Raw genomic sequence first — 23,412 nt, 5'->3', positions numbered from 1 at the left:
GTGCACCCCCCAGACAGACCTCAGTACACCCCCAGTTGTCTCCTTACATCCCAATGCCTATATAGTATTTATGACTTGTTGTGCACCCCCGTGGATTGCAGTTGCACCCCTCTGTATTTTCTCCTGGTGCCGAACCTGTATACCAACTATACCCATACTCACCATAATTTGCCTAACCTATTGAGTCTTCAGTTCATAAAACAACTACACGATTTCACTTTGGTTTGGGCCTACAGAAGGTTCAAGGCAAGTGAATAAGAAAGGACATTCCTGTATATTGTTAATGTAGGTCTAGGAGACATTTATGTACATTCCAGAGCTAATAGCTGTGATTGCACCACCTACAAGTGTGATATACAGTATATATACTCCGTGGATTCCCGCCCTGATCACGGTGCACTCACTATTTCCTTGGAGTTTGGTATTTGCTCACAGAAAAGACAACTAAGGCAATGTTCAAGCGAATGCACATATTTTTAATTTGTTAAATTTGCCTTGACAAAATATATAAAATTTTCAATGCTAAAATGATCGCGAAAGGTTATGATATTTTGAACTTGAATCCTGTCATTTTCAGTGCCTTTCATGGGATTCGTGCCTACTTACAGTGCATAACTATGCTACCTAATCCTCATTTATTCAGAGATCATTTTTATCTTACATGCAAAGGACCTTCACCAACAGTAGCAATCACTTGTGAACACAAAAATGTAGAAATAATACAGATAATGAGAAACAAACAAAGCAATACAATCAGAAAAATCAGAGTTCTCTGTATCTTCAATGTTTTTTATTATTATTTTGAATACTCAGGTAAAAGGTTCAAAATAACGTGTCTAGCATGATGGCTGATGATGACGGTTGACAGGAATTTTCATAATCACTGTAGGTCTGCTTATTTTTACTTGGGGAAACACAAATGAAATCACGGTAAAGGTGAATGTAAAACAAATATCTAAAGGTGTTTTCTATGGAGACAAGTATTATAGCTGTTATGCGGCGCATTTATTTTCCATCTAACAAACCACGCATACACAGACACACACAATGACATCACTTTGTCATTGATAATTGTTGTGAAGGCAAATTCTGTCCTTTTTCATGCTGTTTTACATTGATGTGAGCTAAATGAAATTACAAGTTACCAATACTATGATGTACATGGTTTCTCTTAGGTCCTATGGTAGTTTATTATTATCAGGGTTGCCAATATCACTACTACCACCACTGTCGCCAGTCAATTAAGGCATAAATCAATTTGTAATCCATCAATTGCTATTAAACAGTTAACTCACTTCCTTTCTGCAGTAATGAAGGGTCAGAGAAACAATTCTATTGTTTTTATTCTTAACTATGTATTTGGTCATTTCTGGAATGAACAACAGACTATTAAATGTAAGATGTGATCTGTTACTGTAACATAAGTAATTGTCATGAGTTCTCCCAGACAAACATAAAAATACAAATAAATTTACACTTTAAATACACTGTTCATATACATGCATATGTACATGCACACATGTATGCATACACACAGATACAGTATACAGATATAACAGATCTAAAAGATCCGCTATATAAGTAAATTACATTTAAATCAATATTTAAAAGTACAGAAAGGGATTAGTAATGTTATTCAGTGGATATGTAGTCAAGATTGTATATTGTCCTAGCAGTGCGAATAAATATTCTCATATGCTCATATTTCTCAATATTGTTTCAATGACTCCAAAGAACACCAGCTGTGAAAGGGTTAAACACTACAAGGTGACATTTTGCTCTGTTGGCACTAGGTGGCAGCACCAAATTGCTTTGTAATTAACTAGTTTTGTTTTCCAAGACATACAAGAGCAAGTCCATTTCACGTTATGACCCTTGGATTTTGTTTTAACTGTTCTTTTGTACAGAATGTGTTGTAATGTTATGACATTAAAACATTAATATATATTCAAATTCATAATTATATTCAAAAATAGAGTGACACAAATGAAAAAGTTGTATTTACTTATTTTGCTCAGCATCATAAAGTTTGAAATAGCTGGAGGCTATCGATTACCCATTTGGATATATTTCCAAGACCAGTCTTTTGTCATTTGAAAATAAATACATTTGAATGTTAAACGATCATCCAAACAAGGTTTTTATCAAGGATTTCTCTTCATAAAATGTCCTTATACAGGGCAACTATGCAAGTAGCACTTGTTATCCATAAACTCTTCCTTTCTTTCTTTCTTTTAAAGAGCTATACAAACCCTTTCCAAAACAATTACCTACATTTCTGTTTCACGTTTATTTAGAAAACATCAATACCACATTCACTTCAATACCAAAACCTAAAAAGAAGATTTGCTACTCACTGATAATTGGTAATCAATTTATCTTCTAAACAATTATTACAGACAATTACTTAAATAGTATTCAACAAATATTTAGATGTTTGCCAAATACTGTAGGCTACTGGATGCAATTAAAGAAGAAAATCAATCTGCCTTTTGGACACCTAGACATATTACAAATAATGTTATATTAGCATTTAATAACATTAGTAGATTACTCAGATATCATCACTGACACTTTTTTCTCTCTTCTAAGGTTTTTATAAATCTTTTGAAATGAAAATATATTCTCTTCAACTGCAATGGGAATATTACATTTTGATGTAATACCATTAAATCCTTGAATGAATACAGAATGAAATGGCTGTAATTACATTTGCAAGTACATTTACAAGATTGATTAAAACTGTGGAATAAAGGCATGCTTATCCTATCTACCCCTGTCTGTTTTTAGTTGCATCTCATTTTGAAGGAAGCCTTCACCTGTCCCCCAAAACAGTTTTTTTTTTTGGTGTATAACATTAAATATTTGTGTTGAAAAAGATTCAATGTCATTAGCCATCAGTTTAATCGAGATTGTCATTGTCTGTGTTTAAGTGTTTAATTGTCGATGTGAACTGACTATTTGATTAATGAGCCACAATTTTCCTAATCAGGTCTGTTATAAACACTGTACGTGTGTGGCTAGAGAGCATTCCCACCTTTATGTGAGCAATTTGGCTGTGTGCTCAAGACTAGTTTGGGCTGTTGCATTTTTAAATAAATTAATTGATCCTTTTGGTAATTTTCCCTCTTTCTGTCTTTGTGAGAAGCAAGTCATTTACAGACCATCTTAATTGCAATCAGACAGCGACATAACAGATAAGACTATACTGTACAGAATTTATCAAAAGATACACATCTCTGTTGCTGGGCTGAATGGCCTGCTCTCATCAATAAACTCATGTTCTTACGTAAATACTCTAATATAATGCACTTGTAATACTCTGGTTAAGAAAGAAGTCCATTATTTAGGAACACCTAGAGAGCAAAAATGTATCAGATGCTGTTTCAACTCCAGCCCTACCAGTCAGAAAACAAAAGGACGAACCAATGGCTATAAAAGAAATTTATCATGGAAAAGCAGAATCTTGTCCATAAAAACTGACAGTCTCTTCAGATTTAGCTGTGCATCCCTTTCTTCACGTGTTGAAAACTCTGTAGGTAAGATAATAATGTTATTAAACTTTGTATAGAAAGATACAATGCACTGTCAGGATATCAGTTATTCTCAGTGCTGTACATATGTACAGTATATTCCTTAAAGTTGCCACAAAGTTAACGTAGCCCACAGAAATAGTAACAGTCAGATTTGCTCTGTGTTTCAGAGAGACACCTATTATGTTCCTTATGTTATTACATATTGGAATATCTATGTGGAAGGTTTTTTTTTCCCCGTTTCCCCGGGCCTTCTCACATAAATATTTGATTATTAATTATATGTATTTAAGATTATACATATCACCCTGTCAAAAACAAAAATTACTGTTCTTCCAGTCATATCTACACTATTTTTTTTTTTTTGCATTTACTGTACATACACAGAGAAGTATGGAAAAATATCCAAATGGAAAATGTATCACTGATAATATTCGTCATAACTTTTCCCCACTCCCTGTAAATGTTTTGTTTGATTTCAAATATTTTAGAATAGAAACAATTATTATATTTAACCATTTAATTTAGAAAACTTACTTTCCAAAACAAAAGCCTTCATTAATTTTTAGCGATAGAATACATTAAAACTCTAACTTTACACTTGTTTAAAAAGAGGGCAGTTTGGTACCTGTAATATAAATAGCCCACGTGGCTTGTTGTTGTCATATTATGTCTATTAATTGTTCGTACATGTTCCTATGGCGTGATTTGGTCGCATAGATTGAAAACCAAGCACAGACGCTATGCGATGGTTCTGCAAGCAGCCGCCATTAAATGTCTTCGTTTACGGGAAACCCCCAAAAAATTAGATTACTATGGAAACATAAAACAGCCAACTGGATAGCCAATTAACGTCATCGGTAGCTGTTGAGATCAATCCAACTGTTTAAAATGTTGGACCGACGATCAGTCATTGTGTCAGACAGAAGCTTTGGTCTGATAAGCACAAGTATAATATTTTACTCTTTCACAATACCGAAATTATATGAATACGTGAGCGTAGTACATCACCTAGACCTTCCGCAAAATTAGCTGTTTTAGCACCTAGCAAAAACTCAAACTACTCGATCTCGCGACATTTCTCCAATCCCGCGAGCAAAGGCGCCTCTGTGGGCTCACTGGTTTCCTGTCTTTCCCAGTTGTTTGTTTAATGGCGGATGAGCAAAGCAACGGCTAACTCAACCCTACACTGTAAACCGGGAAAGACAACTTGAGAAGCGGGTAGCCGGTTAAACTGACTCTTAGGAAAACGTATCCGTGCTCAGTCAACAAGAAAAGGGATTTAATACTACTGAAAGCCGAGCTGCGTTAGAGGACAAGCGAGGCGGAGAGTAAGTTAGCTGACGTTAGCTAGACTCGCTAGCCAGGATTATGAGTGTTCTAACATTACTCGATCCAGCGGCCTGAACACTTAACTTCGTGGTTGTGGGTAGCACAAAAATCAAGTGAAAGATAAAGAGCTAAATGTAAAATCTGCGGTTTGGATGATGTCGCTATAACTTGCATTGTTTGTGGGCTGTTGACTGCAGACATGCCACCGTATCTCTTGGGAAGGTGACATAGGAAAGAAGCTGCTATCGGAGAACTTGCCGCTGGACGTCGTCACTAAAGGTAATGTAAGATAGCTAGTTAGCTAAATTGCTAACAACAATAGTTAGCAACGTTAATTAGATGTCTAGCAACAAGCGTGCTGGCTAATGTTGTTTTGCAATGTTTTGTCACTAATGTTCTTCGCTCCCCTCTATTGTGCCATATATCAGATACCTAGCTAACTGGTAAGCTAACTTTAACGACTCAGGACGGTGAGAATTTGGTGTCAGATGTAGCTAACCCGCCTTTCAAACTAATTTGTCTGGGTTAGTTAGCCAGATAACAAGAACCAGTAAGGATGACCTCCACGCAGACAGTAATGGACGACACAATCGAGTAGATTGCTGTTTAGTAATGGAAGCTAACGTAAATAACATTGATAGACCTTGCTTACCTAGTAGGAGCTAGTAATCTACGTGTCAAAATGAAGTCCAGAGCATATCTAGTGGAGTGATGTAAAATTGACTACCTACGTTACCTCGTTGGCTACTTTTTGCTTTATGGAAGTTCGCTAGCATACACTGTCGCTGTGTGATACTGCAAATTGGCTGGCTGGGTAACAAGCTTGGTTATTGCCGTTTGCTAGGAAGGTGTTAAAGACAAGTCGGACTTAGCTAACTACACTAACGTTAGCTGTTGGCACTTGTAGCCAACAATTCATAACTTTCGGACGTCCTAGGTTTTAAAAGGCTATACTAAGATTTTTTTTCGAAGAAGTTTCGTTGATACAAAGTTTTGCCGTCTTAGTAGCTACTTTCACTTTCAGATGTACTTTCACATAGCACGTATAACTTAGCCGCCCGGCTAGCTTTGTGGAGTTGATGAGAAACATCAATGTTAGGTAGCTTACGTTTGACATTGTGAGATCCGGCATCATCCCGTTAATGTTACCCTTGTTGATGCTACCAAGAGGGTGTGGCGGAATTTGTATGATCAATGTATTTTCTTATTTCCGAGTGTGAAGTAGCTGTGTACGCTGTTATTTTCATCTAATTATTTCTAGTGTTGTCGTCCAGTTGCTCCTGTGTTTTTCCGACAGATGTTTGGGTATTTAACTAACTACAAATTTTCAATTTTCACAGAAGATTTTGTAGATCTATGACTGCTAATATTGTAAACCTTGTATGTAAATATTTAGTCCAGTATGTACTAACGCCAATTAAATCATAAAGAACTAGTAAACCCATAGCATGGTCTGCTTCCGATTTTAGGGACAGTGGCCCTGTGGTGTCATTATTTAAGGTGCTTAGTTGTGACTGGTTCAGAGTGAGACATTCCACAGAACTGATGGACAGAACAGTGAATGTAGGATGTGATTAATTTATTAAGTGCTTATTTTAGCTATTTATGAGGCCAGCCATTGACAGACTGAGAATGACGTTGGAGTATTTACAGAGAAGCAAGTAATATACAGGTTGTAGAAGCTGATGTTAAAAGTCTCAGAATGTCATGAAAACGCTCCACTGTCCTTAAAAAAAAAGTAATTGGAAATTGACCGATATATATATTCTTGTTCATTCAAAGCATGTTCGTTTTTCTTGCTAACCAACGTGCCGTATAAAATCTAGTAATGTCAGTGTGCTCATGGTGTTAACAAACTGCTGGCCTTTACGTTAAACTCCCTACCAAAAGGCATTCATGACTATAAGTCAGTGAGTGCTGAGGGAGGGATCATCTCTCAGTTCCCTGAATGCCAAAGAGAGGGTGTGGCCTGTGACCGAAGGAAGACAGGACACTCTTATCTGATGCCATCCTTTATTTTGCTTTACTTCTGTAGTGTGTTAGGGGGGTTTAAACTCTATGTTCAGGTGTTATTGTCTGAATTGCTACCATTAGGCCCACTGATTAGCAGGTTGGTTGGATTTCAGAGTAGAATCGCGGAATATTGACCTGCGTCATGTATTATGAACTTGAGACATGTGGCAGATTCTCTTAATCAAGTTAAATGCTTTATAATTAATGTTTGTTCTTGATTGCTTTGCAGAAGAATTGTGTATGAAACATCGGTTGGAGGCAGTTTTATGTTCAACTTTTAATCATGATGTGAGCACAGAATTAGCTACTCTGATGAGTTCTGCTGTCCTCAGAACCCACTAACTGCTGGTGTAGTCTGTAGTATAACCAAAATATTTCCCTGTAGTCTCTGTATGGCCATCTCATGTCGGTCTTTTGGAGGTGGGCTCAAGGAGGACACCACAGTGTGTTACATGTAATTGTTTTTGAGACTCTGTGTTTTATTGAACATACAGATTTGTCACTGAGAGTTAGCAGCCACTGCCAGCTACAGCTGTCTCAGCAGAGACTGTCATGGCAAGGTAGGCTCAAGGCATGCTGCTTATTGCAGGGGCCTGGTGTGGTGTGACTTTAAATGTGAGTTTTTACACATTAAGAAGGCAACGTTGGATAATCCTTGTTGATGTTACTGAACAGTGCCTTTCTTGCATATATACTTATTTACAACTTTCGTTTATGTTTTAAAGACCGCTCGCATCATGTACATTGTTGTATTGGATGTTGGGGTGAAATTATTAGGCTGGTCACTAAAGTGGTTATCGAAAGCAGACAAGTAGACAAGAGATCAGAGCAGGTAAAAATTAATCGTTTTATCTGGTGTTTCATACATGGCTGTCCTGGACAAGAGGAACAGCTTTTCCAAAGCACCCCTCGTCTGTTTCGCTTTTGAATCAGGACTATTTTTAGTAATTTATGAAGTGATTTGAAAATGTGAATTACACTAATAGCCAGGAACAGCAATACGTGGGGAAAAAAAACCCTATGTATTTATATCAGTGTTAATTAGAGGAAGGGAAGGGGGTGGGGGACTTTCAGCTCCATTAACAGAAAGGTCTATAAACTTAAGCAGTTGCAAACAGTTATTTATTTTTCACCATTAACTCTTGATTTTGTTGGTCTTTTATGATTATTGTCTTTAGGTCACAGATGCTCAAAAGATATGATCCCAATATCTTTCTGATTTGGAGTTAGTTTTGGCTTGTTTGCTTAGAATGTGGTTTGTGAGCAGTACATTGAGAACATGACCTTATTTCTGGCAGATGGAGTTTCAACTACTATCGCAAGGATTTGTTAGAACAGAATGAAATTGTTGCACATTTGCAGATTGTCTTGGTGTGGTGCTTCATCAGAAACACAGCAAATGCTCTCCGATTAGAGATAATGCCTGTCTGGGTCAATAAGTAAGAACACTAATCATAGATTGTTGGCGTTTCATAATGGGAACTTTGTCTTTTGTCGAAAATAGTGTAACAATCCATGGTATGTTGCAAATCTAAAAGGACTGAATGGAACTGTAGATCAGTAGTCATTCTCCATGTAATAAGTGCCTGACAGGGATGTGTGCATTATTCCATTCCAGTGGAATTGGAGTTCACAGTTGCCAGGCATGCAGAATTATAAACCTGCAGTGTAGAGATAGATTTTGTTTTTTCCAGACTGCTTAAGCATGGTTCTTTCCAAGCAGCATTCCTGCAGTTTGATTGCTATTTTCTCATGTAAGACCAATGAATGCCTTTATTTTTTATACTGAATATGAACTCACTAGTTAGTAGTTCCACATTTGGTATTGGGTGAATAGCAAAATAGCATTTTGAACTTTATAACGTCATATTTCTAGCTTCCATTTTGTAGGAGCTCAAAGTTGTACAGTTCCAGTATTTCATCCAGTACCGGAGGTTGTCTCTTACTTTGAAATGTAAGCATCAATCCCGGGTTGGGCAGCAAGTCATCAGTTTTTGGTTGGCCAAATTGACCGTATTGTTGCCATGTTTTAACACTACATATTTTGACCCCAGCCCCTTGCAGCAGTAAATTGCTGACAAGGCAACGCTCATCTGAGCGTTCGTTTCAGTTAGAGGTCAGCTTTCATTTTTTAATGTCCATTTTGTTACAGTGCAAATGTAAAGTTTGGGTTCTTCTCTTTGGGCTAATAATACTTTAGAAGCTATAATAGTATGTAATTGTCTTGAGACTCTTTTGGGAGAAGGAAATTGGAGGCTTGTAAATTTCTTTCAGGTTCAGATCTCTTCTGTACATTACAAATCAAGGTCATAAAGGTGGAAATTGCCTATAGCATGAACAAGGGGATGCTGTTTATTTATGCTGTGTCCCAGTTATTATCTTACATCGGTGGGAGAACACAAAATAATATGAGTTTTGTGCATTCTCTGTTGCACAAAATGCACATCAAAAATCAACACCTCTGTCAAGTTGAATGTAAGGTAGCTAGTTAGCTAGCCAGCAGACTAGCGATAAACCCAGGTTAGTGCCTTGTCACAGCACAGGTGAACACATGAAATAATTCCAGCTGCCTTGATAGCTAGCTTGACACCACAATTCAGCCTCAAAACTACCAAGGCAAAGCAGCCAACTCAAGACTGAGCTTCTGATTAAATAGACTCGATGCTGTAAGATATATTGGAAAAAAATTGTAGCTGGCAAAGACGTTTTGTTCGCTTGATGAGAAGGTGGTAGCAGTGTCTCATTGGGTTGTGTGCGTGAGTCAGGAGTGAAACACAGCACAGGGGCAGGCGGGTTGGAGAAATATGTCGGCCACTCCATTCACAATGTTCATGCATTCATTGGCAGCAGTTCAAGTCTGCTAGAGCAGGTACAACAAGAATCTCACACCTGGGATTCATAAGGTCATATGAATGCTGCAGTTTCTTTCCCCAGATCGAAATGCATGTTTTTGGTTTTTGGGACTGGAGCAGGTAATAGTTTGGTTTTTCTGCAAGTTGGTTGTCGGGTTGGTGAAATTTGGTGGTTCCGGGCAGCCGGTCAAAGGAATCTCTTTTCTGGAAAAACGTATCAGTTTTCCCCCTGGTTAAAATACTGGCTCACTCTGTTCCAAGTCTACAAGTCTCGTAACCTGCTCATCCTAGTTTGTTTTTTGAAAAACAAACCATGTTTTTTGTGGTCCACAGTTTCAAGTCAAATTCAGAAATTATAGTAATTTCCTCTTGTTTGTGTTCATTTAAATTTGGCTCGTTCACATTTATCATCTGGCAAAGGTTAAGCGAAAGTGAAAAGGGGTGCTTTTGACAAGAAGAATAAAGCTGGATTCAGTTGAAATGCTACCATTATGTGTGGAACCTCCTTTAACTCAGAACAACTAGGATTTTCTAGAAAAATGTCTGGAGCCCCTAAACCCCTGTTTTGTAGATTGTCAGGCAAGAGGTGCAATTCATGTGTCCCGCAATCCGACTGCTGCAGCCTGTATACAGATTTGACTTTAAGATGACATTGGTGTAAATTGTCATGTTTTGATTCCAATGTAATGTTTATCTGATTAATAACTGTTAAATTGAATTCTCAAGGTCATGCCTTTTTATTATGAAAACTTTAATGGCATCTCTAGAATGTTTGGGCTGTGAAATATGAGATTTCAGAATGCTTAAGATGTTTTCATATGAAATGAAGCCCTTATTATTAGTTTGCTTAACTGAATGCCATTGCCACAGTGGTGAAAATAACATGGAGCATAGAACACTGGCCTGCTGAATATATCCCTCATCTGTTTTCAGTGACATAATCACACTTGTGTTATGTATGGGAATGGAGGTTTTTGTTTTGGTTGTTTTTCCAGTTCATTTTTCCATGCTCTGTGAACGCAGTGCGGATTTAGTTGCGCTGCAGAACCTGTTTTTAAATGGCAGCTCTGCAGCCAGGGAAAGGAAAAAGTGTCTGTCAGCAATCTGTCAAAGTTATGCAGTATGGATTTTTTTCTGTGTGTATGTGTGTGTAATGCATATATATGCATTATATTTATAAGTCCTAATGGTACTATCCGGTCCAGAGCCTCTGCAGGGATCTGTGATTGACTGTAGTGAGAATATCAAGTGCTGTGACCATGATCACAGTATGTTAAACCCTTTTTCCTGATATTGATAGCTAATAGCTCAGGTTATAATGTAGGCTGCATCCATGTGGGTCAGAATGCAACTGACCTGGCACTTTGCCTTCCTCCAGCAGGTGAACATCTGCAATGTGGAGCCGCAAGCGGAGTGAGGCCCCCCTGGCCGCTCCTGCGCCACCTGCTGGACTCAGTGCTGGGAGAGGTCAGTCTCTTTTCAGAGCTTCCCAATGTCTGTAGGCATTTCACAGTGCATAGCAATTTGCCAGGGTGGGTCTGCCTGTCCCTGGTCCCAAATCCAGTACAAGGTATAACTTGTCCTGGGAACTTAGAACATACGGATCATGTGATTTTTTTTTCTTAATGATTTCCTTAATCCACATCATGATGGAAGGAGCCCATTTGACGCATAAGCTTGTGCTTAGCCGTCTGCAAACCTGATCCTTCAGGGTGACTGAACGGCATCTCCTGTTTTTGGATATGCTGTAGCGTAGCACCATCAACTTTCTAAAGGGTCTTTATCATTATGCTCTGGGTTTAGTAATGCATGCATTCAACCAATTGCATTTTTAGAATGGCTGGCTAGAATGAACACTAGGAGCACAATGTCTAGTATTTACAGCCACAGATATCTTAAATGCTGGGCTCCATGTTCCTTTGAAATCTCACTTTCAGATAAATTCTTTTTTAAATTGATTCCTTTGAAACATTCATCAGAAAACACTGATGCTCAAAGTGTACACTTTTAATATTTTTTTTATCAATTTAATTCATTCCTTTCAGAGCTGTCAGCTGCATGGACAAGTCTGAATCAGACCAAAGCTGCTGTAAGTAAATGTTAATGTAATGCTGGTATGAGTTGTTTACTTAGGTGGCGGCATGCAAGATCATTATGATATTCCCTTAAATATCAGAATGCATTTTTTCTGTACATTTCCCATGGTCTGTAAACTGAAGTGACTTTAAAAGGACTGCTCCAGTCTGCGTCTGACATAGCTCGTTCTTGTTTTGCTGTAGTTACGGCACATTGAGAACCGCCTGGAGGCTGTTCCCGGCACTGGGGTGTTGCTGGACTCTGTCATGGATACCAAGAAGACCTCGAGTGGGTCCACCAGGAAAGTGAGCCGCAGAGGTGAGAAAAAAAGGGCGAAATAAGCTCTGCTGCAGGCGCCCAGTGAATGCGCACAGTGTGCAATTACACACAGTACATAACAGCTGCAGTGCTGTCCCAGTCTTTCACATTACAGGGGTGGGAAATAAGTTGCAGTGGCCAAATGGGTAAAAGTATCTTGCGAGTGATGGCGTGTGTTGAAAATACAGCGAATACAGACAATTCAGTACATGCTTTTGTTTATGGGTCTTTCTTCAGTAAAAGAACAATGCGTGTCTTCTCTCACTTTGCATTGGGTCTCTCCTTTGTTTTGGAGACACGCATCAACATTAATCATTTGTTTATACTTTGTGTTTGCTGCCTCAGAGGGGCGGCACATGGAGGACACCTCGCTCACAGGCTCGGCCTCTAAGTCGGGGTCACGGAGTCGCCGTAGCCCAGACAAGAGTTCCCGCAGTCCCCTGAGGACCACCACGCTGGACAGCAACGTCGGGAGGGCCAACTGCGTGGACTTCAGGGACCCGCTGGCTTCCTACCGGTCAGTCTCGATAGGTCTCTCTCCATTAAAGGAAGGAACCCCACAGGGCTGTCTTTGGTAGGCAGTTAATATGGTGTTCCTATAAAATTCAGTCTCTATAAGCATATTTTAAATTGCTTTTTAAAGTTGTACCTCTTGTCCACCTGGTTCTCAAACTGTCACCTATTACTGCTTTCAACTTCAGTAAGCTTTTAAGCCAGTGTTTGATGTCAGCACGGATACTGTGAATTCCTACAAGAATCGTATCAAGCACATAATGGCTAATGTCAGGGCCAAACTCATAATCTGTGTTCCAGCCTTATGTCACCATGACCAGATACTGCAATTACACAGAAAAGAGGCACAAAAGAAACTACATATAACCAACAGCAGGACAGATGCTGTAGGCAATATGGAAACTGTCACCTATATCTTCTGACCACTCTGTATTATGAATGTGTTTATTCATCACACAGAGCTGGAGCTATTTCAGAGGAATGCAGTACAAATTGTTTTGTGCCAACAGCTAGAATTATGAGGACTTTCAGCATTTTCCCATTTGGGAATGTTTGTCTGTGAACGGCAAAATAAACCGTCTTTGTATCCTAGAACACTGAAATACAAACTGTTAGAAGTGTAAAACATAGTGATAAATTTAATTTGTAAGGTCTGAAATATTGCAAGATAATTTTGTGTTGCCCTACATGCAATGTTTCATTCGCTTGCTAATTTAGTAGGTCCTTCAAAACAGCTTTTTAAGACTGATAACTGCCAAAAGGCAGTCGCTGTTCTTGGAAGAAATGATTACCAGTCACAAGTCATATGTTGTTGACAAGTCCCATTCAGTGGGCACTTCCTGCTTCTGGTGACAGCCTAATGCATGGTTGAGGATGTTACCTCACATGAACTCTTAAATGTAGGATCTTTAGTGTAAACACAAAAGACTGAATGCTTTTCCTTCCGTGATGATAATTATATGTTTGTGCAAGTTTAGTTCCATAGTCCAGGATAATTTGCTATAGCTGTCCCACATTTTGAAAGAAATACTTAAATAGTACCTCCTTAATTTGTTGGTCTCTTACAGTTTTCTTTGTTGTGTCTTAAAGCTTGTATGGAATGTCCACTAGATCAAGACCAGTCCTGTTTGAAATAATTTTAACAAAAAAGGCAACCCTGCTGCGGTCTGCATATGTCGCTAGTTTATCACCTCAGAAATATTATTAATGGTTTGAACAGTCTAAATGGTATAACAAAAGCATTGCATTTTGAAGGCTTCCATAGCATGTCATGAAGCTGCTTTTTGTATTTCTGTATAAACCATAAGGTAGCATGAAAAATGCTACCATGATGTTGTATAGCTGCTTTCAGTAGGCAGTGGGAATGTCGCCAGTGTCCTCAGCTATGCAGCTGATGTAGATACTTTCACCTGTGTTTTACAAAAGGTCTTTGTCCCTTGAAGAAAAAAAAATGAAACTGTGCAGCAACAGTGAATGATTGCTAAATGAACCCTCATATAACTGTTTTTCTACCTGTCTCAGGGAGATGACCCCACCACCCCTTACATCCTCCCAGCTGGAGGCCCAAAGCCTGCTATCACAGGTGCCCTGCTCCTCTCACGAGGACGCCCGTCTGAGCCAGCTGGTGTACCAGCGCGACACGCGGGACCAGCAGACCCGTGACCTGGACAGCACCCGCTCCTCGGCGCTGGACAGCACGGTGGTGCGCTACCTCAACGACCGGCCCGTTCTGGATGCCCTGCGTAGGCTAGACGACCCCGCCGGAGCCGGCTGTCTCGACAGGGACGGGACGGACGGCAGAGGCAAGCCCCCCGCCCCGGAGGCGTCCCTGGTGGCCGAGACCACCCAGTCCTCCAGCCCCGGCTCGACCTCCCAGCGCCTGGAGAACCTGAGGCGGAGGCAGCCCGACGACAAGCTGGAGAAGCTTAAAGAGAGGATCCGCCGGCAGCGCGAGCACCTGGAAGAGGCGGCCGAGAGGGACAAGCTGCTGGGATACCTGCAGCAGCCGGTGGGCCTGGGCGGCGGCACCACTGAGACCACCACGGCGGCGCCCACCGCCAAAGTGCGCAAAGTGGCCGCCGCGCCTCCTGCGCCAATTTACAAAGGTTAAGGCTTCTCTTTTTGGAATGGCCTGAGATTCCTGAGATTCTTGTTAAAGCAGAAACCGTAATCAGTAAGCCAGCTTTTGCTAATCTGTTTGTTTTCCCTTTGCCTCGCGTCAGGTTTCAACCCCAGTGAGACGAAGATCCGCACCCCAGATGGGAAGGTGTGGCGCGAAGAGGAGTTCCAGAACCTGAGCAGAGACATGTACAGAGACCTGTCACTGCAGCTGGCCGGTGAGTACAGAGGGCCAGGGCTGGAAGCCAGCAGGACAGACACAGAGAGGAAGAACAGGGAGAAACATGCACGCCGTGTGTGCATGGGACCACAGAGACCAGTCGAATTACACACGTGGAGAGAGCAGCACGTAAATCAAACATGAGCATCTCTAATTGAGGTTTAAAGCCATGTAGATTTAGAGTGTGCGTTCTCCACGGATAACCGCTCAGCGGGAAGGGGCTGGTTCAGGTCACTGTTGATGAAAGAAAAGAAGTTTAAATGAGAAAATGAACAGTCAACTCTGGTGCATTTCCAAGTCACCATGGTGGAACCCTGCACTGCCTTTTCAAACCGTGCTGGAAATGAATTGGAATTAGTTTCGCTTCATTCTTCCCAAAGGAACAGAGCCCTGGATGCTCTCTTCCAATTATGCGGTTTCAAGGAAATGAAAATTTTGACCTGGCAGAAAAGCACAGTTTTGTGTTCTGTAGTTGGGAAAGCTGTCTTTGTGTCCCAGAATGCACTGCACACTGTTTTGATGCATCTTATGGCTCATATTTTCTTTCCATTTGTGGTTGCTGTCTGTTTGCATTAACAGTGGGTTGTATGCTTACACTTTTACATGCACATGTTTTGTTTAATGTGTCACAGACTTATTTCTGAAAGTTGTCCTGCATGATGCTTTGCATGCTGAAGCTTTTTTAGATGCTTGCCTCAGTCCTCCTCCCCCAGAAACCTGACTGTCTCAACCCTAACACAGGAAAAGTCGACGTACAGAGAGTTAAGAACCAATTCATTCTGGCTCAGACTTTCCAGGCATGTTGCCACAACCACAGCAGAACTGGTTTCATGCAGTTCTTCCTGGCTTTTTTTTTTTCTAGAAGGAGTATGCAGGGTTTTACTGTGGGTCTGCCCTCTATCATCCTGCACTCTGTTTATGTTATGGGCCCTGCACTTAGACTTTCCGACACTGTTCCTCTTTTGCCCCCTCCCTGTCATCAGAGCCGCGGCTGTTGGACTCCCGCCCACTGGCGCCTCACACTGGCATGCCCAGTGCATTCTCCAAATTGCAGTTTTTTGTGTTTTCGTGGTAGTTACCATTTTAATAACTCCAAAACCGCCACACATTTTTGGATGAGTTTTAGCCTAAGCATTTCTTTTCTTTTCTACATGCTAGAACATGCAAAGAGCAAGCGGAGACCTGCCGAGAAGGGGAAGGAGAAGAAGCCCCCCAAGCCCGTGAGGAAAGTGCACAAGTCTGTGCCGCTCCCCGCTCCTGACAGCAGGCCAGGTTAGCCCCCCCCTCCTCGCCTCTCATTACACAGGTCCTCTCCCTGACACATTCATTCCCCGCTCTCTCACTCCCCATCGCTGCGGCAGCTTCATTTCCACTGCTGCGCTTTGACAGATGCCAAACGCAAGGCTTATTTACGATGGGATAAGGGATTCATTAAATCCCCATCTTTTCACTGCTGTAGTTTTGACAGCCTGTCTCTTCACAGAATGTCTCCCTGCAGTAAGAGGCTCTTGGTTCTTGGATATTATTACTGAGATTATTATCGTCAGTAACAGGTTCTTTTTCATGTGCCTGTTGTTATCTTTCATACTGTGTTGTAGTCTGCATCAGTGACAATAAACCTGATCAAAAGCGTCATATAAAATAATGCTGAAATTGTTGCACAATATCCAGGCTTCCTTCAGCTGACGCTGCACAGATCTTTGCCTGTGTGTGGGGTCTATCTCTGTGTCTGTATGTGTGCCCGTGTATGTGCGCGCGTCATTAGGTCTCCATCTCTGTAAAGATTAGCAGCATGTGTAGTATGCGGATTGCGAGCACGCTGGCGCTCTGAGCGTCCACACTGGAATGTCGATGCATCTCTGTTCTGTTGGCACAGCAGCTCAGACAGCTGAGAAGTGCAGGGCTCCTCAGCCTGCCGCTCCCCCTCCCTCTGCTCTTTCCAGCACCGTCAGATGACAGCGGCTCAGCGTGACACTCCCTGTAGCGTGGCCCCCCTCGGCTCATGCCTCGGCCCCCGCCCCTGCTCAGATCAGCCTCTGCTAATAATAGACCTTTAAAAATGTGTGGTCGGGTTCAGCACCGTGGGCTCCTTTTACACACAAGCAGCCGCTTGTGTAGCCTCTGCGTGGCTCTTCCAGGAGGCCGTGCTCTGCAGAGCACCTGCAGAACCTGGCCTGGGAAAATCCCATGCCCCCACTTCCCTGCCCATTCCCGTATTGTGTGTTGTGCTGCATTGAAAATAGTGACTGAAAAATGATCACCAGTAAAAATCCAGTGGGCATCATAAAGCAGGAGGAGCTGGCGAGGTTCATGGTGTTTGCAGAGGAGGATGTGGGAGTCCAGCTGACGAATAGCGTTTTCCAGTATTTGTACTGGATTTGATTGGATCTCGTTATTAGTTGGCTCCTGTATTTTGGTTGCTCTAAGCATCCACTTGCAGCTTTTAGGATAATCTCTCAAATTTCCAAGGCCGCCGCTTCTTGGTGGCACCTTTCTCTGAGGTGTTATTTCATCTTTTCATATCCAATTTACTAAATGGGGCGTAAATAAGCAAAAGTCATTAAAGTTGCAAGAAACACTCAGGGAATTCTCCTCAGAAAAGATTTATTGTTTCAATATCATCTTGGAATGCTGCTCTGTAGAGAAGGCATTATTCAGGCGTATAAGAAATCGAAAGTAAAGACACCGTTGTGGCAGTTACGTTGTGCCTGCTTCTAAATCCCTTACCTCTGCACCACTGCCACTGGCTACATTGGCTCTTTGTGTTCCACCCTCCACGTTGCCACAGTAAAGCTGACATTCTGTTCTGTTTTGTTTTTCCTTGAACATCCTCAGTTGCTCCGGTGACCAGCACATCCTCCTGGTGGGAGGGGCAGAAGCCGGCGAGGGCCGCTTCGCGTCCGGCGCAGCGCCCTCCCCGTGAGCCGAGGGCGGAGTCCGCAGACAGAGCCACCAGGACAGGTGGGCAAAGAGCTCCGCTCTCAGACACCTCTGTACAGCCTGAGCGGATTCTGCGTGCGTGACCCTGGCTGTTCAACAGCCCAAAACTCAATTCCCCGACTGTCATCTTGGTTGTATATTTGACCACGCTCCTGTTATTCATGTGGTTACGGTGTGCACTTGGTAACACATTACTAGAAAACCCCTCTGAGCCCACGCTTGGCTGGGTAAAAGGAATGCAGATGAATAAGTGAAGATGCGGGCGGCGCCTCTGTAGCACAGCGGCAGTCTCCCTGCATTATCGCTGACCGGAATAAATGGAGATTGACTAGTCGTTTCTGACTGGCTGCACAATTAGGCCCGGCCTCATTTCCAGGGGCTGCAGACTCAGACACAGGGGAGCTGATGTGAGAGGAGCTGGAGAGCGGCTGCTTGAGTTACAGGGATGTGGCTCCTGAGACCAGGATTTCTGAAGGGCGCACAGTGAAAGAGATGTAGTAGTGCTTACTATGGTAGTTCTCACCGCAGAAAAATGGATAACCCTAATAATTCACCGAAGGCAACCCTTAGAGAGGCACACCACCCAGAAAGTTTTGTTTTTCTATGGTTTCATTTTCCCTCATCATTTTTGTTTCATGTTCTGAACTGAACGCTTCATGTCACTAGGAGATTTAAGTTAAGTTTTCAGAGTGAAATAATTCATGCTGTTTGTAATAAGTAAGCGTAATATAAGATGGGTATGCCATTAGTGCATGATTAGGATCATTATGTGTGCTAAAGGGACATGAAATTGCTAGCTTGCTTGATTACAGTAGTTCAGTTCATAGACTACGCTGATTTTGCTTGTGCTTGGTGGATTTTGAGAGACAGTGTATCAATTTTTTGAAGTGTCCGCTAAACACTCATTTAAGACCATTGGTCAGATGCAGAAATGGGTTTTTCTGTTTTAGGATTTAGCCATTACTCGACCTTTCCGGAGTGCTAGTTTCTGTTTCTTCCTGGCATCTTCATAGATGAAACGTGCAGGCTGTTTCCAGTAGGATGTGATCTTCCATTTGCCACAAGTTACACTGAACACCAGACTGTGTTCAGTGCTAAACATAAGAATGTGATTTACTTAATTGTAACCTAAATGATGCAGATCCTTCTTTTCTGAACTTGAAATTAGTCCCCTTGGCTGGTCCTGTATCACTGATCAGCACCCAGATTCTGACCCCTGAATTACATTTTCTCAGGGCCGCCTCGAGCGAACTCTGAACCCCGTCTGGGTTCGAGCCGGCAGTCGAGAGCAAGCAGCACGGAGAGGCCCCGCAGCTGCGCCCAGTCCGAGGACCAGACCAGGGCCGCCCAGCCGACGCCGGTGTCTGCGGGCCCTGAGGAGAGCGAAGGGAAGGCCCTCAACACAGACATACTGTCGGCGGATATCCGGGGCATCCTGGACGACCTTCAGCTGGAAGGAGGGGGAGAAGGCCAGGGGCCGGAGGAGACTCACCCGGGAGGCGGTAAACCCGCGGGCCCGGGGGCGAGAGCGAGGCCCAGGGCGGCGACGGGCGCCCCCTCCCGCGTCTCCCGCAGCGCCAGCCCGGCCAAGAGCAGGCAGGAGCCCGTCGAGGCGGCGCCCAAGAAGCGGCACTACGACGCGGAGTCCGTGCGGCAGTACATCGCCCGGCAGCAAGAGGAGCGCAAGAGGAAGCAGCAGGAGGAACGCCGGGCGCAGAGGGAGGAGGCGGAGCGCAGGAGCAAGCGCCTGCAGGAGCTCTACAGAAAGCAACGGGAAGGCATGGCGAAGGGGCAGGTGGCCAGCGAGGGCCCCGCGCAGAAGCGTCTCCAGGAAACCTACACCAAGCTGTTCCTGGAGCAGGCCAGGCTGGGGGAGGAGCTCCCTCAAGCACTGCCCACCACTGAAAGCCTCCAGGTGAGCGGCGGGGAGCTGTTGTTATGGAAACCGATGCAGTCCTGGGAGAACTAATAAAAGGCCCCGGTTGTTTGAGCTGATCAGAGCCGCAGTGTAATCTCTCTTAAAGCAAACTCATCTGCCATTTTTATTGATGTGTTTGTTTATAATCAGATTGTACATTCTGAATATAAAAGCCATTTGTATCTGGTACAGTGGTATTCTATATGCAGGTTTTCAGCAAAGGATTTGACTTATACTTTTTTCAGCTCATAGGCACAGGACATATTGGCCAGCACTTACAGTGTATAACTGGTTATTCTTATTTGTAAGTCGCTCTGGGTAAGAGCATCTGCTAAATGATGTAATGTAATGGATACTCTTCACCTCACCAGTGTTGACTCACCACTGTTGACACTTTTACAGGTTCCAGTGAATGAAATGATGATGGGTGGTTATGCTCCTTTCATCATGGTGGTTAATGCAGGCCTCAGGTCCACATTAAACAGCACAAAAAACTGCAATCCTTGCCCACTTTGGAAACCCTACGATGATTGGCAGCTCCCTCCCCATTCATAATTATGGAACTAATTGCTGTTCAGTGACTACATCTGTTGGGTCACTTACGAGAAGTGTGCTCAGTGAGTTCTGGTGTGTCTTGTAGCCGAAGCCCGTGTACCAGCCATCGGGAGAGTCGGATAAGGAGAACAAGAGGCTGGATCGGCCCCAGAGCGCTTCCTCCAGCAGTGACCTCTCCCTGTCTGAACCACAGGCAGGACTGCTGACCAGGTTTGAGTTCCCTCTGCGTGTCTCATTACCACCCATCTGACACTATGGATCCAGGAAAGTCCTCTGCAGTCTAGTCCTGCATGAGAACACACTGGCCCAGATGTAGTTACCCTCGGGTCATAAAGAGAGAACATACTGGACACTGATGGGACAGTCATTTGGCAGTGTGCTGTATATGAAGATTCCTGTGCCTGTGTAGTGTTACTGAAAATTAAGCAGGCTGCAACCCACAGTAGTTCAGTCAGTCGCGCTTATCCAGCTATCATTATGTCAGGAGGGGACCGTATACATGAGGAAGAAAATGTTGAAAATGGATTTGGAATGGTCCAAATTGGCAAGCTCTGATCAGTATCTTGGCTCGCAAAATTTAAATTGAAAAGGTTTCATAAAACTTAAATATAAAATGTTGTTCCTGAAATGGAAAGTCCAGGTCTACTTGACTGCCCAAATGATACACATTAAGCAGGAATTTGTAGTTGTTATTATGAAGAATAGCTTGTGCTGTGTGTTAGGTCAGAGAAATAAGCAGGGGAGCACATTACTACATGACATATGGCATAAGCAGGCAGCATATCTGACATTAGTAAAGGTTGTGTTTGTTTCCACACGCTGTTTCCATGGCCACTGCGAGACATTTCTGAAGGGCATGGTGGAGTCTGCCTGTTTGTGTGGAGAATAGAGATCTGGTTGCTATTTAAAAATTTTCTTCATGGGCAAACATCACATGGCTGGTAGTTTAAGCAACTCACTATATGTCCTATTCTGAGAGTCCGATCTGTAAAGGTATGTATTTGCAGTTTATAGCAGGGAAATTTTAGCTCCAGTGTTACTGTGCGGTCTCTTGATTTCTGAATTCTTGCCCCTTGTACGATCCTCTGAAATGTTACTTTCTCTTGATTTTAAGCTGTCATGTTATCTGGTACCATTTTAAGGATTCTTTTCGAATTTATGCATAACCATAAATCATTCAGATCCTTTTTTTTGCAGTTATGTTGCATCTTAGAAACTATGTATGTTTGTCAGTAAATAAACTTGAATTTCATACGCCTTAAAAGTGAGCAAGGCATGTGTGTGGCTACAAAAACTCCTAATAGAAATATTTTAATTTCTCTAAAGGAATGAGCTTGGGCGAGTAGGACAGAACTGGATGCAGCCAGACCGCCTGAGTCCTGCTGGAAGAGCAGTCGGCTCTTTGGTGCCACCCACTGGCCACCTGTTCACCCAGCTGCTGGGGTTGGAGCCTGGGATATCTGGCCTAAAGAGAGAGAGCCAAGCACCGGTCCTGATGGGAGGAGCAAACAAGAACAAGATGAACCGCATCGAGGCTCTCAAAGCCACTGCGGCCTCCCTGTCCAGCCGCATCGAGAGCGAAGCGAGAAAACTGGCCGGAGCTGGAATCAACTACGACTGCGCCAGGGACGCCGGCGACGTGGTCACGGGCCTCCCTGCTCAGCCGCACGACGACGGCCGCTGGGCAAAGCCGGTTAGCCCTCCCGTCCACGAAGGCTCGGAGCCGGACGACATAGCGCTTAGGATCCAGAGGCTCCTCAGTGCTGGCCACACCACGTACAATGGTGTTCTCCCCGGAGTGGGCAACCTGCACAGCTTCAGGGGCCTGAAAGACAGAGGAGCAGAGGAGGGGAGGGCGCACACGGCCCCTGCGTCCGCTGGCCTCGGGTTCCGGAATTACTCAGAGGAGCGTCAGGGGGCCAGGGCGAACGTGTCTGAGGCAGGGAAGAACGTGAGCGTCCATGACTCCAGCAGGGACTCCTCTATCAGCGAGGGGCCTCTGCTGAGTGAAGGCAGCCTGTCAGAGGGTGATGGCAGTCCCCAGGCCAGCACCAAGGGCCTCCCCAAACCGGCCGCACACCTCAGGGCTCCAGACTTCTGCGCAGGGGAGCAGGACACCTTCCGTCACATCGCTCACTTCCAGAAAGAGGCGGAAAAGTACCCAGCTTTGAGCTCCGTTTCTCAGACCCTGGACAGCCGGAGCCCCTGGGAGGAGCTTGCCAAGGGAAGCCCTCACAGCGTCATCAACATCTTTACCAAGAATCTCAACAACTACAGCAAAGGTTAGTGTCCGCTCTGCAATGGATCCGTCTTTTGAGACATTTGTCATTAGATTCATTCATCACTTGGGAACGGTGCAGAGTCATACAGCAGCTTACAAGCACGCTCGACCACTGATGGCATCTTTGGCCCTTGAGGGATTTTAGAAACAGGTCCCCAGTGGTGTATAAATAGAACCCAGTGGGTTGCGAAAATGTCTAGTTCTTCCTAGTAGTTAAAACATACTAATACTTAAACAGAGAATAGCTAATTTTTTTACCCTAAATAATATCTGTATGGTAAACGTATACTCATGAAGGTGCTCCTTTCAACCTATTCATCTGTATGATCTCATTCAACATTAACAGATTTTGTGACCCCAAAATAATTTGGACACAGTAACACTTAATTAGTGTTATGAATAAAGCTATCAAATTTAACGCATATTCATAAATTTTCTTCATTTTTTACTGACCAGTAACATTTAACAACAACCACTAAATATATTTGCATGTTAATTGTATGGCATATAGCCATAAATTTCTTATGGATTCGTGTATGTGTTTGTAAAGCATTTTTGATAGGACCTATAGTGGGCGAACTTGTCCACTAATCAATGATACTAAATTTCTTCACAAGGAAACTATAGAAGACATTCGGATAGTATCGGATATCTGGGTCACAGATACAAGTACTTTCATAGTACTCAGCCATTTTTTTCCCATCTGCCTCCCTGCATGGTATCCTAGTTCTCCATACTGTCTC

The 23,412-nt window shown here is 43.1% G+C and overlaps 1 protein-coding gene across 4 annotated transcripts in view; it reads left to right on the top strand.

Annotated features, from left to right (window-relative positions):
* The first annotated feature begins 4,684 nt into the window (after window positions 1-4,684).
* The window catches only part of cep350 (centrosomal protein 350), a 42,848-nt gene continuing 24,120 nt past the window's right edge, over window positions 4,685-23,412 (top strand). For 3 of the 4 annotated variants that reach the window (XM_036522852.1, XM_036522853.1, XM_036522850.1), the window contains exons 1-13: window positions 4,685-4,864; window positions 5,063-5,144; window positions 11,109-11,197; window positions 11,776-11,819; window positions 12,010-12,124; window positions 12,470-12,641; window positions 14,159-14,742; window positions 14,860-14,973; window positions 16,134-16,247; window positions 17,811-17,936; window positions 19,151-19,830; window positions 20,474-20,598; window positions 21,715-22,670. In XM_036522852.1, coding sequence (XP_036378745.1) covers window positions 11,125-11,197; window positions 11,776-11,819; window positions 12,010-12,124; window positions 12,470-12,641; window positions 14,159-14,742; window positions 14,860-14,973; window positions 16,134-16,247; window positions 17,811-17,936; window positions 19,151-19,830; window positions 20,474-20,598; window positions 21,715-22,670 — 3,103 coding nt within the window. In that variant the 5' untranslated portion in view covers window positions 4,685-4,864; window positions 5,063-5,144; window positions 11,109-11,124. The remainder of the gene's footprint in view (window positions 4,865-5,062; window positions 5,145-11,108; window positions 11,198-11,775; window positions 11,820-12,009; window positions 12,125-12,469; window positions 12,642-14,158; window positions 14,743-14,859; window positions 14,974-16,133; window positions 16,248-17,810; window positions 17,937-19,150; window positions 19,831-20,473; window positions 20,599-21,714; window positions 22,671-23,412) is intronic. The other variant, XM_036522851.1, reaches the window with a different exon arrangement.

This window comes from Megalops cyprinoides, chromosome 2 (genome assembly GCF_013368585.1).
Source record: "Megalops cyprinoides isolate fMegCyp1 chromosome 2, fMegCyp1.pri, whole genome shotgun sequence".
Classification (NCBI taxonomy): Eukaryota; Metazoa; Chordata; class Actinopteri; order Elopiformes; family Megalopidae; genus Megalops; species Megalops cyprinoides.
The sequence above is the reverse complement of the archived record's forward strand: the minus strand, read 5'-3'. Positions and strand labels throughout refer to the sequence as shown.